The sequence below is a fragment of the Gobio gobio genome (genome assembly GCF_949357685.1).
Source record: "Gobio gobio genome assembly, chromosome: 4".
Lineage (NCBI taxonomy): Eukaryota > Metazoa > Chordata > Actinopteri > Cypriniformes > Gobionidae > Gobio > Gobio gobio.
This window is the reverse complement of record NC_137100.1, coordinates 31,308,129-31,325,814: the sequence shown is the minus strand read 5'-3', so window position 1 is coordinate 31,325,814 and position 17,686 is coordinate 31,308,129. Positions and strand designations below refer to the sequence as shown.

At 38.4% G+C, this 17,686-nt stretch overlaps 1 protein-coding gene across 1 annotated transcript in view; it reads left to right on the top strand.

Annotated features, from left to right (window-relative positions):
• The window catches only part of LOC307125965 (uncharacterized protein), a 52,724-nt gene that overhangs the window by 31,860 nt on the left and 3,178 nt on the right, over window positions 1–17,686 (top strand). The window contains exons 3-13 of the mRNA XM_079816239.1: window positions 427–539; window positions 4,099–4,173; window positions 11,168–11,305; window positions 11,475–11,552; window positions 11,926–12,077; window positions 12,172–12,226; window positions 12,376–12,450; window positions 12,914–13,019; window positions 13,113–13,595; window positions 13,670–14,041; window positions 14,131–14,229. Of these exons, the coding sequence (XP_079672365.1) occupies window positions 427–539; window positions 4,099–4,173; window positions 11,168–11,305; window positions 11,475–11,552; window positions 11,926–12,077; window positions 12,172–12,226; window positions 12,376–12,450; window positions 12,914–13,019; window positions 13,113–13,595; window positions 13,670–14,041; window positions 14,131–14,229 (1,746 nt within the window). The remainder of the gene's footprint in view (window positions 1–426; window positions 540–4,098; window positions 4,174–11,167; window positions 11,306–11,474; window positions 11,553–11,925; window positions 12,078–12,171; window positions 12,227–12,375; window positions 12,451–12,913; window positions 13,020–13,112; window positions 13,596–13,669; window positions 14,042–14,130; window positions 14,230–17,686) is intronic.

Sequence of the window (17,686 nt, the reverse complement as noted above, 5' to 3'; positions counted from 1 at the left end):
GAAAATGAATGGAAAAAACACATCCAAAACCGAGGTCACTTAAAATGTGGGCAGTCACTGTTGCACTCTATTTGAGCCCCTTTAAAAGCTCAGTCTGAGGGCAGTCATGCAACATTCGTGTGTTAAATGCTTCTAAATCAGAGGATTACCAATTAGGCTGAGACTGCCAACACTGTTCCTCTTAATATCAGATGAAGCAGGAAAATCTTATTTGAGTGCAGGAAAATAGACCGGCTCTGCTTATTACAGTACATTAGACCAATCCTGTTCTTTGTAGATTATCATGATAATCTGGTAAAAGAATGCAAATGTTTCATGGTGGCTGAGGCGTTTCCTTTCACGTGGTCAATATTTCATGAAGACACTTTGGACCGCTTTAATTTTTGCCTTTTCCTTCCCTGTTTATTTCTATCTCTCATCTGCCAGCTGGAGGCTTGACAGAATTGGTTGGGAAATTTCACAACAGCAGGCCCATGTATGGCCTCTGCAGGGTGGGACTGACAGAAACAGGACAACCACAGATTGTCATGGTCTGCTGGGTAAGTTCACTTCACATGTAAAATCTGTATGTTTGTATCAGTTTATATCAGTCGTGCAGAAATACTACACTGAAATGTAGCATCTGAGTTCTCTTTACATAAACTGCAAAATGACAATATTCTAAACTTTAGATGGAAAGTCTGCCTTTCCCCTTCTATTGGGGTGCTTTAAACGTCTGTAGCTCTTATAACAAATACTTCTGGATGAGGTCATTTTGCCTTGTTCTGATTGGATGTTAGAACATTATGCCTAGCTCCTATTGGATGTTGCCATGGGGTGTGAGCCTGAAGTGGCTCTTCATTGGTTGAAGCTGCCGCATCTTTAAACAGTCCGTATTTAAGCGATGGATGTGAGGCTCCTGTTGATGAGACGTGTCAATGGCTTCACTTCACAAAAGGGCTTTGACCTTCAGACTTCAGTAACTGAAGGAGCTCAAATACAGAAGGAAAGAAGCAATCTGGGAACCTTTCTAATATATATTGAGGATCCGGTTGCTAAGGCGAGAAGTGGGAATGTTGTGGTTGGGGTCAGAGGTGCCATCTGTAGCCAGTCGGGCATTGTATAGAGAAGGGGGGGGGGGGGTAGTCTCAGTGACCTGTTAACTGCAGAAGAGACATTCTTGTGAACCAGACTGGTACTCAAACAAACACACACACATACACATGCATACAGTACACACATCTGATGCTATAGAAGGTCTAGATACACCAGAAGGGTAGTTTATTAAAGGTTTAAAATAGATTTGAATTCTTTGTATATCATTCTTTTTAAAGCAATTCATAGTTTTATTCAACAAAAATTCATTGAATTGTTCAAAGGTGACAGTAAAGACTTATAATATTAATATTACACAACATTTCTAATTCAAATGAATGCTGTTCATTTTAAGTTTCTATTTATCAAAAATGTATCCTGGTTTCCACAAAAATATTTTGCAGCACAACTGTTTTCAATGTTTATAATAAAATCTGAACGATTTCTGAAGGATCGTGAGACTGAAGACTGGAGTAATGGCTGCTGATTTTGTTGTTGTTGCCATCACTGGAATAAATTAAATGTTAAAATGTATTAAAACAGAAAACGTTTTTTTTAAAATGTTAAAGGTCCCATGGCATGGATTTTTTATTTTATTTTATAATGTATTCTGAGGTGTACTTATATTGTTAGTATGATTTTTACATCATAAAATGTCATAATTTAGAAATAAAAGGCATTTTTTCTACACTGATGTTTGCCCTCTGGCTGAATGCCCTGTTTAAAGGGGCATGTCTGCTGTGAGACTTCAGTAAAAACGCCCACTGTTGTGATTGGCTGACATCTTAGCATTTGAAATGAGCAGAGGGGGTGTGGTTTAACGAGGTCTACGAGGCACAAGCCTGCCAGAGAGACGGATGTCACTCATCTGTTCTCTCAGCACGTCTAAGTTCAGTGAACTGTTGTAGTTATTAGCATATACTTTAGGTCAGTGGTCACCAACCTTTTCAAGCCAAAGATCCCTGACCTCAGCCTTGATGAAAGGCAAGATCTACTTATAGATTTTTCATGGCCGATTCAGAGTTTTTTTTTATTTATTTCGAGAACATCTGTCGTTTTTTTCTTTTTTTCTATTTTGTTGTTTATTTGCTCTATAACAGCCCAAACTAGCCTTAAAAAAATTCGCCATTTGAAATGTGAGGCAACCACTGCATTTTAATCATGATCCAAACAATACACACATGTAGCATGAGCAGTGTTTTTTATTTAAATTAGATTGCATAATTTCAAGACTTTATTCAGCTTTAGCTTTGTGAAATTGATACATAAGACACACCTGCACAAAACAAAAACAGATGGACTGAATAAAAATGCTAATTCACTTTTTGACAGTAGATGGTGCTTATGGAAAATAAGCGTTTCTTTGGGTACCGCTGTAAAATGCCATCAAAACTATTCTGGAGACAGTTTCGTTCAGAGATACATTAATTTAACCCCCCTCCCCTCCCCAATTCAATATTTATATTTTTCTTCCTATATTTCAAGCATCCCGAACAGTTATCTTGCTGGGACTATTTATACCTGGTCCACTTCGTGTTTTTACAGATCAGATATCTGATTTATCAGAACGATTCCATTTACACTTGGTCACATAAATGTGGTGTCTTCAATTCCCACGTTATATGCATTTTTAATGGAGTTCACGTCACCGAAATCAACAAATATGAGCTGCATTGTATTGATCAAAACAGCTAATTTCAAATCAAGGACTGCAATAGGAGAGAGAGTGGCATAAGCACTGATCATTTAGTTACTTTACTTTTAATGATAATGAGCGTCTGCAACTTTTACTTTCCTTGGCAGTTTGCTGAAGAGATATTCAGCTGCAGTAGCGCTGTCATAACTATAGCATCGGTCGATTTGTGCTGTGTGAATTTAGGTTGCAGAGAATACATTTTGGGAGCATAAGGAGCGATTTCGTGCCTTGATAATGTGTTGTACGGCTTTACACAGAGAGGCCGGATATCTGGCCTGAATGGTTGTAACGTTAGTCAAGTGAAAGCAAAACTCACGTATCTGATATTTCACAGGGGTTTTATTATCAGCGTCGTCGATCCCACGCGCACATGGGGCAGTTTGCAAAACACTTCACTAACAACTGCGTTACTGAATAGAAAATAAACAGTGAGAGCAACAGAAATATTACACGCATACATGCGACGTTCACAGCACGCGCTCTGTCTACGGCACGGACTGCCCACTCATCAGCGAGTGAGTGAGTGAGTGCGTTCTGCATTAAAGGAGCGGTACATAATTCTACTTGTTACATGTTATTAATTATTTTTCGGTTATTTATCGGGAGCTACCGGGACAGTGATAAAGATCGACCAGTCGATCGCGATCGACGGGTTGGCGACCACTGCTTTAGGTTATTCATTTATTTCTAGTCGGAGGGACGGTCACTCATTTCAGAAAGTTAGTAACTTTAGTAAATGATGGATCAGCGCCGACTCGAGACACGGACCGTTTAGAACGATTCAGTCCGATTTGGTGAACTGGTTCGATTCTCTGGGCAGAAGAAAGGGAGGTAACCGTTCCTGTTATGACGTCATAACAGGAAAACCTAAGATCAGCTCGTTTGGGCTGTCATTTTCTCAAAGGCAGAGAAAGACAGCCAGAACTTGGTTTACACCAATCAAAATTTCTAGCCACTTGGGGACAATATTCAGGCTAGGGGAACTCATATTAATGTTGAAAAACCTCATAAAATGAAAATTTCATGCCATGGGACCTTTAATGATGTTTCACATTATTACAGTTTTACTGTATTTTTGATCAAATAAATGCAACCGTGATGAGCATAAGAGACTTCTCAAAAAAGATAAAAAATTTGTACTGACTCCAAGCTTTGAACCCAAATGTATTTTGAGTTTTGAGGACATTTAAAGATGTCACTATGTTATATGCCTCACTCTATGTGTGTTTTTATTCTGATTATTTGAAAGCTTAAGTCTCGTAAATATCATGGTACTGTCACTTGTAGGTATCTTCTAAATCACAGTCTCTTCTGTCTACATCAAACAGGTTGGTGATAGTGTGGATGAGCATCGCAGAACTGAATGTGACAGCCATCTGCCTGCCATCAAGGCCTTCTTCAAGGTAAAAACAAAAAAACAGTCACCCCCCACTAGGTGTCTTTGTCTCATCTGCTTTACACAATAAAGTTCCTGTGTAAAGTTCATGTAATCACAGCGCTTACTTCAGCTGATTTTTAGACATCCTCCATTTAATCTAAACTTGTTTTGCAGAATACTGTGTATTTTAATAGCGTGCCAGTTTAAACCTTCATTAATCGTATAGTATACTGCCGCAGCTACATTTGTAAGCATTCAGATATGGAGTGAGTAAAATGTGCTTCTCTCACTCATACATACATACTGTACATACATTTGTCTCACTCTTGTACACTGTGTTTGTATGGCTGTAGAATGTCCTGCATCCTTTTTGTAGGACGTCTGCTCTTTCTCTTCATCTCTCTGTGAAGGAACTTCACTTAAAGCTATATAAAAAACAAACAGACAATGAAATTTTATTGGAAGTCATCATAAACATATACATAAATTGTACAGTAATTATAGTTTCTCATCCTTTTGGTGTTTACGATTGAGAAACATGCAAAAGGAATTGCATATTGAGATTATTAGACTTGTCTAGTTATAGCCTCTGATCAGATATCGTAGTTCTCCTTTTTGTGCTTTATATGGTTGATGTGATTTTATCTTTCTTACCTTACATTGCTGCTTTGCTTGGACAACCGGGATAACATTTTGTATATCCTATCCTTTGGGCAATAAAACAAGACCTCATTTTTTATTATTTAGATTTATTAAGTCCACATTTCACTATGCATTGACCTTTATTATGTACATACAGAAGCAGAGTAATCAGTCAAGTTGAGTGCAGTGTTATTATTACAGTTTTCCTGAATTGCTAAAACACATTGCTTGAAACCATCACCCACTTTCTCAAAACCTTAAACACAAAACCAAATCTTCAAACTACATTCAGAGAACCTCTCACTCTATTGGCAAAATCAAACAATTGCCTCAGAACCATTTAATCTGTGCTCAAAATCAAACAATGCTTTCAGATCATACACACAGGGAGTCAATATTATAAACACTACAGATAATTCATTAGACACATTAGACACAACATCAGAAAATGGAGAACACATAACCCAGAGCATGTAGTTACAGAAAAAAGTATATTGTAACAAAGTAAACACATTTTGCAATTACATAAAAAAGTATAGTAATCACAACAATAAGGTGAATAAATTATATACTGTACAAGTTGCAAGTATATGCAAGTATATAAATTAAGATAAAATAATAAATATTAGGCCTTGACTGAGTGTATATTCAGCACTTTCATAGCAAAAGCTGCAAAATCAAAGTCAATGAGAAATTAATTCTGCCTCAGCATCACGTGAGGGCTTTGTCCACATCACAGACAATGTCGTCTCTTGCCAGGCAAAGGGAAACCCTCTGGTGTGCCAGATCCAGCCTTGACAACATTCTCCACACATTCTCCACACTTCCTCCTTGTTCACCCCCTCTTGCATGTACTCTTCCTCCTCTCCCATTTATATCGTTTCCATCCATTGTTGGTATCAACATTTGTTCAATTTTAGCACTCTGAACTGACTTGTATTATGTTCAGTTGGTTTGGTCACATCATTAGAGTTGCAAAATGAGTGCATGAGATTTGCAAACCGTCTTAACTACCTGAACTTTTTTAATGTTTTACAGAAAGAGTGATTTATTTGACAAATTGGTTTAGGCTATTGAGAACTTGGTTCAGAGAATGGGATTTAGTGTTTTTCCAATTCAGAAACTGTAAATCAACATGCTCTACCGAATGGTGAGAGGCCATTAAAGGGTTAAATGGATAGTTCACCCAAAAATGATAATAACCCCATGATTCACTCACCCTCAAGCCATCCTAGGTGTATGTGACATTCTTCTTTCAGACGAATACAATCGGAGTTATATTAAAAAAATGTCCTTTATTAACCCCCCGGAACTGTGTGGAGCACTTTTATAATGGATGGATGCACTTTTTTTGGTCTTCAAATTTTGGGCTGCCATTCACTGCCATTATAAAGCTTGGAAGAGCCAGGGCATTTTTTTTTATATAACTCTGATTGTATTCGTCTGAAAGAAGAATGTCATAATATACACCTAGGATGGCTTGAGGGTGAGTAAATCATGGGATCATTTTTGGGTGAACTATCCCTTTAAGACAAACTCATGTTTTGTGCCTATTTGAATGAAAGGGTGGAAAATGTAAAAAAGGCTCACGCACAATTCTGAAATGTCAAACCCTCCTAATATGTGCACAAATGCACTCCTTTGTTTTATTCTGAGATTTTCCCTCTTGTAAATGGTTTCCTTCCTTCGCTAGTATCTGTGAAGTGATGGCTAGCAGCTTGTGCCAGCTCTTATTGTAGGAAACTCTTCCTCTCGTGTCATGCCCTATTGTTCTCCTGAGCCGTGCCACTGACAGTCACCACACAGACTGACCGATAGGAACGGAAATTTAACAGAGAGAGAGAAATTCCTTAGGAAAGGAAAAGGTTAAAAATGTGTTATAAAAAATGTGCTTTTATTTTCAGCAGTGTTTTTAGTGTTTAGGATGTTTTATGTATCTTGTGATATATGTGCGTGTCTCTTGAAGCTGTCTGTGGATTTATTTACTCCACCACCCAGACGATGTTGTTTTAACATTTCCATATTTTTCGGATGGTTGTATGAGATCGTCAAACATACTTAATGTCTGGGACATTTTTAATGCCTTATAAAGACATTGCCCAGTCAGCTCCAAAGGCATGCCAAGAATGCTGTTTATTCAATTCTCAGTGTTTCTCTCTCTCTTTTGAGATCGACAACCTTCATGACCTTGCATTGTATTGTTCATCCACAATGTGTGTTTGTGTGTGATAAATGTCAGCGCAAGTGGGTTACAAAAGTGTCTTTTCCATTTGGATTTGGATCTTGTTGGGTTATTTCTGTGTTGATTGATGCTTGTTCAAGCAGATGAACTTTGTAAGGTTACGTAAGGTCAGCAATTAAGTTTTATAGCGTGGGAGAGGCTGAACCCCCAAACCAACTAGAGCACATACTGTATGGGATAAAATCAGACAACCGGAGACAAGCTGTCAGAGGCATTTACAGTGTTCGGCCTTAGAATTCTTCTAAATTAATGATAACACTTTCTAAATTCGGATTGAGGGATCTGCAAAGTCTCCAGTTAGACACAGCGTGTAACAAAGCCATAGTCGACGACGAATGGAAACCTTTCTGATTCACAGATGCATGTCCTTGTGTTTCTTTCTGTTATGCTGGTGGATATTTTTAATGATTACTTAAAGGGATAGTTCACACAAAAATGTGTCATCGTTTGCTCATCTTCATGTCTTTCCAAACCTGTATGACTTTCACTGAAAATTCGAAATATGAAAGAAGAATGAAAGTCATACAGGTTTGGAATGACATGAGGGTGAGTAAATGATAACGGAATTTATCACTTTAAGATCAACAACCCCCTTTTCCCCCTCTCTAGTCCAGCCCTAAGCTGCATCTGAAATTGCATACTTCCCTACTATATAGAAGGCGAAAAACAATATGTGACAAAAGAAGAATGTCTAAATTCACAGTACTCATAAAAGAGTGGGCAGAAAGTACGCAGATGACCTACTACTTCCGGCGATATTCTGAAGTGTGTATATGATGACAATTTTCTATCCCATGAGGCCATGGGAGAGGATTTGTGAATGTAGTATGTCCAGATTACATTCATACGACACACTCTCATACTTATAGAACATACTTTTTTAGCAGACGTGAAGAAATGATTAATTCAAAATAATACCTACAAGAGAGTATGCAATTTAAGATGCAGCCCTAGTCTCCAAAGACATTCAGACATGGCGAACTAAACCAAATGTTAAATCCAAAATCATTTATCATATCAGACGTGTTGGCGTCTGATATATGTCTTCAGAGTATCTGTAATAAGATGAGCCACATTGAAGTCTAAATCCCTCAAGTTACTCCTCCCTGCTTTCTCCATTTATCACTCACACTTTTTATTGTCTGTTCATGACGAGTCTGTGCTAGTAAGGGCTGTCATGTTTGCAGAAATTAATTGTCAGCTCTTTAGAGCTTAAAAAAACTTTGCGTTTAAAAATTTTTTTTTTGTAAATGAGCCATCTAGGTGGATGGATAATATACATTAGTCATCAATGATGACAATTAATCACAATTGTTTCACAGCGGTATATGAATAGCACACATCAAGATTATAAGATATATGTTTCTTAGACTAACAAATCCCAACCAGGGGTATGCTGTAAAATATATATATATTTTGCTTCGATAAAATAAATTGTACATACAGGGAGTGCAGAATTATTAGGCACGTTGATTTTCTGATCATATTTTTTTTCCAGGCACATTTGACCAATTCCAAACCACAGTAATCCTAATAACTACTATTGATTTAGTATTTAATAATGTATAAGTGATATATAATTGTTCATGAAGGCTGGAAATGAAAATCACCTTATATTCAGGTGTGCAGAATTATTAGGCATGTTTTCTTTTACAGATAAATTGAGCCAAAAAAGAGATTTAACTCAGACTGAAAAGTCAAAAAGTATTAAATGCCCATGAGAAGGATGCAATACTAATGCAATACTAGACATTGCAGTTAAGGCGTGACCATTGGACAGTGAAATGCTCGTTGGGTCAGCAGGATCTGACAAAAACAGGTGGTGAAGAAAAGACACCTGTTAACTGCAAAAGAATTAAGAATTAAGGTGAAGAATTAAGGGTGAAACCATCAGGAACCCTTTAGTCTCCAGCGCCACCATTTTCCAGAGCTGCAACCTACCTGGAGTCTCCAGAAGTGAAGGTGTCAGGATCTCAGAGACTTCAGTTAGGTAAAGAATCCTAAAAAATGACCCCCACTAGATAAGAATCACAAGCTGAAGTGTTGTAAAATACATGAAGAAGGTTTTTTTATAGGCTTTATGGACAGACAGAGGTTGAGAATGACTCTTGAACGACCAGCACCACATCCTCTAGTACCACTGTTTGAAGAATTCATCTTCCAGAATCTGGCAGTACGTTTTGGGAGTTCATTTTAGTCCATCCTGAAGTCCGTTTTGCAGAGATGGACTAAAAATGAACTCCCAAAACGTACTGCCAGATTCTGGAAGATGAATTCTTTGAAAGAAGTCTCCAATGCTCACCAAGGCTGCATTCATTTGATTAAAAAATACAGTTAACATAGTAATATTGTGAAATATTGGCAAAGCTGAATTTTCAGCATCATTACTCCAGTGTTCAGAAATCATTCTAATATGCTGGTGTAATGCTAAAAAAGATTTCTTATTATAATCAACATTGAAAAGTTGTGCTGCTTAATACTTTTGTGGAAACCGCGATACATTTTTTTCTACTCAAATAGGAGTTTAAATGAACAGCATTTACTTGACATATAAATGCCAAGTAAATTTGTCACTTTTGATTAATTTAGTGCATCCTTGCTAAAAAAAAGAAAAAAGAAAATTCTTACGGACCCTTTGAACTACTCTTTGAACTACCATAACTCTCTTTGAACTATATTGTTTTCTGGTTGATTGAGTGTGATCTGAGATCAGATATTAGGACGGAAGTCTTAGGTTTGCTGTCAGCTTCAGGCGTGAGGTGTGTATGGGAGAGCATCTATCCTCAGTGCTGTTCATACTGTCATCACCCCTAAAGCCCCGGGCTAACTGCATGTCAAGGGGCTCATCTAAAGCAAGTAATAACAGAGAATTAAGTCATTTAACTCCTCCCGAGCAGAAAAAGGGATAGAGGAGATAAAATAAGGGAGGAGAAAATGAGCCTAAATTCAACCTGATGTTCTGTAGATAAAGTCATTCCAGTCACAGAAAAAGCAACGGGTAAACAAATTGGTCCCGACACGTTCAAGTGCTTGTGCGTTTCAGAGAAATGTGGAAAGAGGGCTGAATGTAACAGTTTGGTAATCCATTGTAAAGCTGTGGGTTTTGTTGGGTTTGAGCCCAGTCCGGCACTCACGAGGCCCTCCAGCACAATTTCTGTTTCATTGCTTTTCTACTCCCTTCTCTCCCACAAACCAGATCACTGGTTCACTAGATTCATTTAGTGATCTGAGGTGTTTTGTTGAGCAGTGATTAACCATGGTGCCCTGTCATATAAATCCGCAATGGGTCTTCATCTCAGTGACCTCAGAGCTGTAGATTGATGCCGATGACAGGAAAATGCCTTATAAGGGAAAATGTAGTATACCGACATTTTTGGGCCTATACATTCTTACATCCTGCCTCTGATATACAACTGAAAATAATTTAGACCCATAGTCTGTTCTCTTTAATGCCATTACAAGTCCTTCACTGAACATTTAGTTTTCACAATTTTTTTATGATTTATTTATTGAATTAATTATATTTAAAATGGTTCTTAACAGAAATAAAGTAAATCAATGTGTATATTTTTACTTTCACTGTAAAAATGTGTGTAAAACAGTTTTGCAACAGGCCAGAGTTTACACAGAAGAATAATGCATCATATACTTTATATTAATGAATAATACTTTTGTGTTTTTGTTCTAGTCATAAAGCATATTTATGAGCTGTTTAATTGATAAATTCTAATAAAAATAAAAACAAAATTAATTAATTCAAACTAAATCTAAAAAGTTCTATACATGAAGCCACTGAACCCTTTAAGGTTTTAAGAGTGAACAATAAATATTAAAATACACCCTGTTTTGAAAGTATTGCAACAAGACTTAAACATATTAATATGAGAATAATGTGAATCGCCTTCTATCCCTGTCTAAAGCTGACGATGTTGTACATAAGAAAAATACTTTGTATCTCTATATTTGTTGTCTACATAGACACTGAGAAAATTATGTAGGTTCTTATTCTAAACGCAATAAAACAGCAGGCACATTGAGAAGCAAACTTATCTAACATAGCTAAATGTGTTCATATGGAGCAGCTTCAACAATGTGGTCAGTATTTTTTTATCTCTTGATGTTTGTGTCATCACAGGAGGCTCAAGTATTTATTACAGCCTCACAGCAAGATGAGGTGACGGAGGAGCAGATTATGGCTGCTATTGCAAAGATTCGACCACCAATGGAGAAACTGAGGAGACCCTCAAGGGCAATGGATAAGGAGGAGACTGTGGTAAGTTACCAAAAAAAAGAGAGAGACTTGGCTGTATACAAGGGCTTCCTTCATTAAAATAGGAGGTCTGTTTCTCAGTATAATTTATTGATGCACTTAGGGGACGTGGTCTAATTGTCTCTCTTTGAAGTTTTGGGTCTTTTGTTGCATTTGTGTGCCACACCCACAGGGTACAAATTACAAGAAGACTAATGCGGCCATGGAGATGAGACGGATTAACAGAGACTCCTTCTGGGCACGTGCAGAGGTACAGCTCAACTATGTTCACAGCTGGACTTTCCCTTAACATCCTGTGTTTTCCCCAAAATGCTGCAGATTTTGCCAAAATTTAACAAAAGACGAGATAATTGTCTAAAATGTATCAAGCAAGGTTCCTCAAAAATATTAAAAAAATAAAACTATTTATAGAAATGTCCCAGCCATGTGAGTAAGGAATAATGTACGGTAAACCAGCCATTATACAAAAATATTTGATTTAATGTTTAATATTTGCACAATCAAGAGAGCAATAATTTATATTATAATCAGTTTATCACAAACCTCTTGTTCAGACTCCAATTTGAAACATTCTATTCAGTTGTAATGTATCATAAATCTGTGTAATATGATGTGTGTTTTAGCGTGAGGAGGAGAAGAGAAAGGAGGAAGAACGTCGGAGGGCTGTAGAAGACAGACGGCGCTGGGAAAGAGAACGAGTTCTAAAGGAAAAAAAAGAGGCTGAAGAGAGAGACCGAAAGATGAACGAAAAGCTACAGATGGTTGAAGAACAAAGGTTTGCGCTGTCCACCTGATAAAAACCCACTTCTGTCTGAAGTACAACTAATGCCTTCAGCTTTACCTTCCTGTCGTTGTTGTTTTTTTCTCAGGAGGATCCAGACTCAGCTTGAGGAAGAGGCTAGAAGTAAGGAAAAAGTGAGATGGGTGAGTGCGTCAATGAGTGCATTCAGTTTCTTTTAGTGACATTTTAAAAAGTTGCAAGCTTTTAGACACGGTAACGAACCTGCATATGCGTAAATGATCATATGTAGTCATATCCTGTAATGACATTGGGTACTTCATGTAATTGACAGGAGCTGGAGCAAAGAGAGCATGAGGATGACATGAGGGCCCGACTCAGACGCAGCGAGTCCATTGAGAAAGCAGCAGTTAGTTTTTCCTCTTTTTTGTGAATCATCCAGATTCAGACTGTACTACCTGAAGTAAATCTGGTGTAGTTCTTACACGTATCTACAATAACTACACTAGGGTTTATACACTACTCTATCTCACTTTGTCTTTTGAAACATTATCATTACAATCAATTAGATCACAAGTTCCAAACACTGTTTTTTTGGCTTTGTTTATTCCTGCAATAATGTACTGTAATGCAGTTGTTTGTGTGGTGAAACAGCCGAAAGCATGAAACCAATTGAAGAGACATTCAGAAACTTTCAATGTCTTTTTTGCATCCTAAAGAATTTTGGTAGGGTCACCACTTTATGTCCATTGCAATATGTCCTGAAGTAAAAGAAATTGAGAACCTCTTCTTTTAAGGCCCATTTATATCTATTCCTTTATCAACACAAACACATTGCTGGATTGAACAATCCTCCTTCTTTTGTCCTGTAGGAGGCAGCAGTACTTGTTTCCCAGCGCACCATCAATCCCAGAGAGTTTTTTAGGCAGTTATCCGCATCCTCACAAAATTCTTCAAGCCCTGGATCACCACGATCAGGTAAACAAGGTGTTTAGAAACCCACAATGCCTGAACTTTATTCAATTACAGTGTTCATTGTATTCATTTGAGGTTTGTTTGACTTACGTTCAGGCAAATCTCCATTCCGTCGCTACCAACGCAGTTTGACAGACACAGCCTTCATCTTTGAGCGGGCCAATTCATATTCTGGTCCAACGTCCCCACTCAGTCCCTCAGCAAGGTCTCCATTCTCACGCACCTCATCCGCGTCCTTCAAACGTCCAACGTCGCCAATTAGTCCACCCTACCAGATGATCTCCTCACCACAGCGCCCTGAAACATCTCCTCCCCCATCACCTTCCCCGCGCTCTCTCCCACCGGTGTCACCCCCACCCGGTCTGCCTGTCACCAGACCCCCTCCACCACAGTCATCACCTCCCAGCCGGCCACCTCCTCAAGCCCCAGTACACGATTTTGCTTCCCCTGCATCTCCAAAGCTGCTGGACAGTTACGATAAGTCAGAGTCTTGCACCTTTGACGTTAGCAGGGAGGAACTCGCTGTCACAACAGAACGGCTTTCAGCTTCACTCTCTGACAACCCACTGCACACGATGGGTAAGTTAACTTAGATCTAAATGGTTTAAAATGGTCTTGTAGATTGACTCATCTTGACAATGTCTTCCCTCCAGAGCTTGTAACTGGCTCTCGAATGCTGTGTGAACCAGAAGTGGACTTCACTGCCAATGCTGTGCTGGTCGAAGAAGATGAAGAAGAGGTAGAGGAACCAGAGGAAACTTCAGCCTTGTCAGCTCCACCTTCATATACTATGATCACCACAAACTATGAGGAACAATTCAAGCCTCAGGATGTGAAGAGTGTCATCAGCCCCCTGGTGGAGGTTGAGGAGCAAGAGCAGGAACCAGAGTCTGAGGATGAAGCAGACTTTGAGGAGCAGCCTTCTGCAGAATCGGAGGAATTCCACTCTAATGTCGAGCAGGTGCCCAGAAATGTGGTACCGATCTCAGATGATGAAGTTGAGGAAGACCTACCGAAGATCCCAGGTGATGAGAACACAGATGTAATGTGAAGAAGTGCAGAATGTTTTTAATGTTGGGATGTCATTGACATGTTTCTTGTGCTGTGTGTTCAGAGTCGCGTGTGAACACATCAGAGTATGATCGGATGACTGAAGAAGATGAATCTGAATGTGGCAGACCACTGAATGGTACCGGTCATGAGATAATAGGAGGTACCACACTTTCAAGTTGTTCCAAACACAACAAAATCAAATCGGAGGTCTTTGCAAATCATCTTTGCTATGAGACGCATGACAAATGAAAACAAGGTGTTCTAAAATCAACTCAAAATATCAGACATGTTTGATATTCTCTGATTGGATGGAATCATAGTCTAAAGCAAAAAAAATTTCTGTGTTCATCATACACTATGCAATATTTTGTGAAATCTGTCAGCTCTGACTGCCCAAATTCTGCAGACTGGAGCTGTCTTTCGGAAAGTAGGGTTGACTCCTCCAGACTGCAGATAAGGGTGAAAGTTGTGTTGTGTATTCCAGACTTAAAGGCACAATATGTAAGTATTTTAGATTAAAATTTCCAAAAAAAACACTAGAATAATGTTGAATGCTAGTACCATGTTTTTACCATGCATCAGAGACAATTTTGTCAAGTGTCTATCTTAGCATAATCTGAGAGAGCTTTCTCCATCATAAAATATATTTAAAAATTAATTGCGTCATTTAGTCATCCGGCTTTTATTAATATGATATTCTAATATCGATATAGATTAATGCAAAGTGCATAGAAGCCACTGAACAAACGCACAGAGTAACGTTAAAACAACTTTCAACACACTCAAATGTATTTAGTATAGTGCTGTCAATCGATTCAAAAAATTATCTAGACTATTCACACATTTTTCTGATTAATCGTGCTTTAAAACACTTTTTTAATATGTTTTTAATATATTTTACAATGTAATCATTTCAGTTAATCTCCAAATTGATGTAGACACATAAACATAAAGACAGTATATTTTAAATATTTGTTGTAATGGCATCTTTTTATGAATGAGGGCCACTTTGAAAATGATTTCCCCTCCAATCTTAAACATTAATTATAGCCATTAAATATCACAGTGTAATCGAAAGCTATACATTTTTTTTACATTTATTAGGCTTCAAAAAATATAACAACTTTTTAAGTGAGTTTAAAGCAATTTAAGTGATAACAATTCTCACATAAACCCATAATAAATGTCATATTTACCAACGCCCTTCCTGTCTAACAGGAAATATTGAATTTGAAATTGAATAAATTTATCAAACAGTCTGCACTGCACAAATTATGAACTAAATATAGATTAATCCTTATTAAAGCTACAAAAGTTCTTTAGTCAAGAGCAGTGAGTTTTCTCAGTTACCTTTGTTCTTTGATTAACATTAGTGATAGACATCATTAGTGGCTGCTGTCACTTGAAGATCTGCCACTGCCGAACATGATGCGGTCACACGCGTCCTGTTTTAATTTAAGACGTTATTTAACAAATTTAAGACTGCTCTTATGAGGATACTCGACAAAACTGACATTTTGGGATAATAAGGTGTGTTGTTTGCAGTCCCATTGCTGGCCATATTGGTGCCCTAAGCGTAATTTCTTTATGGTGCCCGTGATGGCGGCGTTCGCAACTTTGTAGAGATGGGGGGAGGGGTCTTCTTTTGCTGCCCTACGCGCAGTGCGTGGTGGGAGCGGCAGCTGGTTGTTTGTTCAAGTGCGAAAGAAACTCCATTATGGTGTGCTGTCTGTGCATTCTCTTTAGTCTTGTCGCGCTTTAATGGTTCAAAAGCATTTGCATGAATAAGAGCGTGATTATATATTGTAATGCTAGCCAAAGGATGACAGAAAAACTGGATGTTGTGTTAATTGCGTTAAACAGTTAAACTGGAAAAAATGAATCGCACACGTTAACATTGACAGCACTGATTTAGTATGATTGAGCACATTTACATGCACACCAGTAAGCTGATAACTCACAAATATCAGCTTATTGAAATGACCAGTTTTCCCCGTTTACATGCAAACCAGTAAACTGACAACGCAAGTAAACCGCGTTTACATGACTTTATTAATAAATCGGATTATTTCCATGTAGTGACGTCAAAAATAATAATTTCCGTATCTGACTCCGAGTATTCCATATGTTATGTCAGTTGTGATGTTAAATAAAGCTTACAACATGTCAGCGGGAAACTTACGGCTCATATATTACTCTCTCAAGCAGTTACAGATTTTTTGGTACGTTTTGAGAACACATTTTTACAATTTTCTGGATCTTAAAAGAGTCTGCGTTTGTGATATATTTCCTTCTTTTTTTCATGCAAAACGCTCGCTCTGTCTAGATGTGTTTAAAGGTCCCGTTTTTCCTGTTTTTTTAAGCTTTGATTGTGTTTACAGTGTGCAATATAACATGTGTTCATGTTTTGCGTGTAAAAAAACACAGTATTTTCCACACAATTTACATATCTGTATACCGCTGTTTTCACTGTCCTCAAAACGGCTTGAAGATTTCCTTATTCTATGAAGTCCCTCCTTCAGAAACACGTAACGAGTTCTGATTGTGCCAGCGGTTCCCGTGTTGTGATTCGAAAGCAGCTTAGCGCACGTTGCCCGGAAAGGTCACGCCTCTTACCATAACGGGGAGATGCATGCGCTCAATGTTATTGTAAACATGTCTATTTTACCGTATTAATTTGAGCCAAAAAGGTGATTTGACTCCGGGATGAAAATAACAGCGTCTGGACGACATGGCGACAAACGCACTACAAACGCAACCGAACGCAACACTTCCTCTTCTCCACGTGGGAGAGCAACAAGACCACGCCCCCTTTTTTGCATGTTCTTGTGGGCGGAGGTTAGTCGACAAACTGTTCTACTGACGTTTGATTAAAGCAGGAAGTACAGGGATGTAGTCCAAACCGGCCGTTCGCTGTAGGCTTTGAAAGGGAACTTCTGTTAAATAAAATATCTCGCTTGGCATTGAACTTTGAGCTTTATAATTTTACAGGTATTATTTATGCGCTAAAAGCAACATTACACACTAACTAAAGTTTGAAAAATGGGATCACGAAGAACAGGACCTTTAAATCTGCTCTGAGGACGCGTTTCTGTCACCTATCACACATGCCGCGCGAAATTTGGGATAAGAGGCAAAAAATACCTGTTCTGACCGGTTTATGCTTAAGCCGTTTATGACCTTACTCTGATAAAAGAAAATGGGTTACCGCATTTACATGACCATGTTCGTTGTCGGCTTATTAAGCATAATCGGCTTAAAGGCCTGTTCACACCGGGACGATTTTCGCGCGCGTTTATCGCCGACGTTTAACGCCTCGTGACTAAACAATGGGCGCCAATGTGAGTGTGCACACCGACGCCAGGCGTAAAAGCGTAAAACGCCAGGCGTAAAAGCGTCATTTAAAAAAAAACGCCTCGGGTTCGTTTTTTTATTTTGACGCGGCGCGTTAAAAACTGGCCGACCAATGAGATCAGCGCTTTTGTTCACGTGCCTGGAGCTGCTGAAGTGACAGTAAAACACGACTTGGAGGCACTCAAGCACAAAACGGTCTTGCCGAGCACGCATTGATACGAAGAAGAAGTAGTAAGTAGACAAAGAAGAAGATGGGCTGCTAA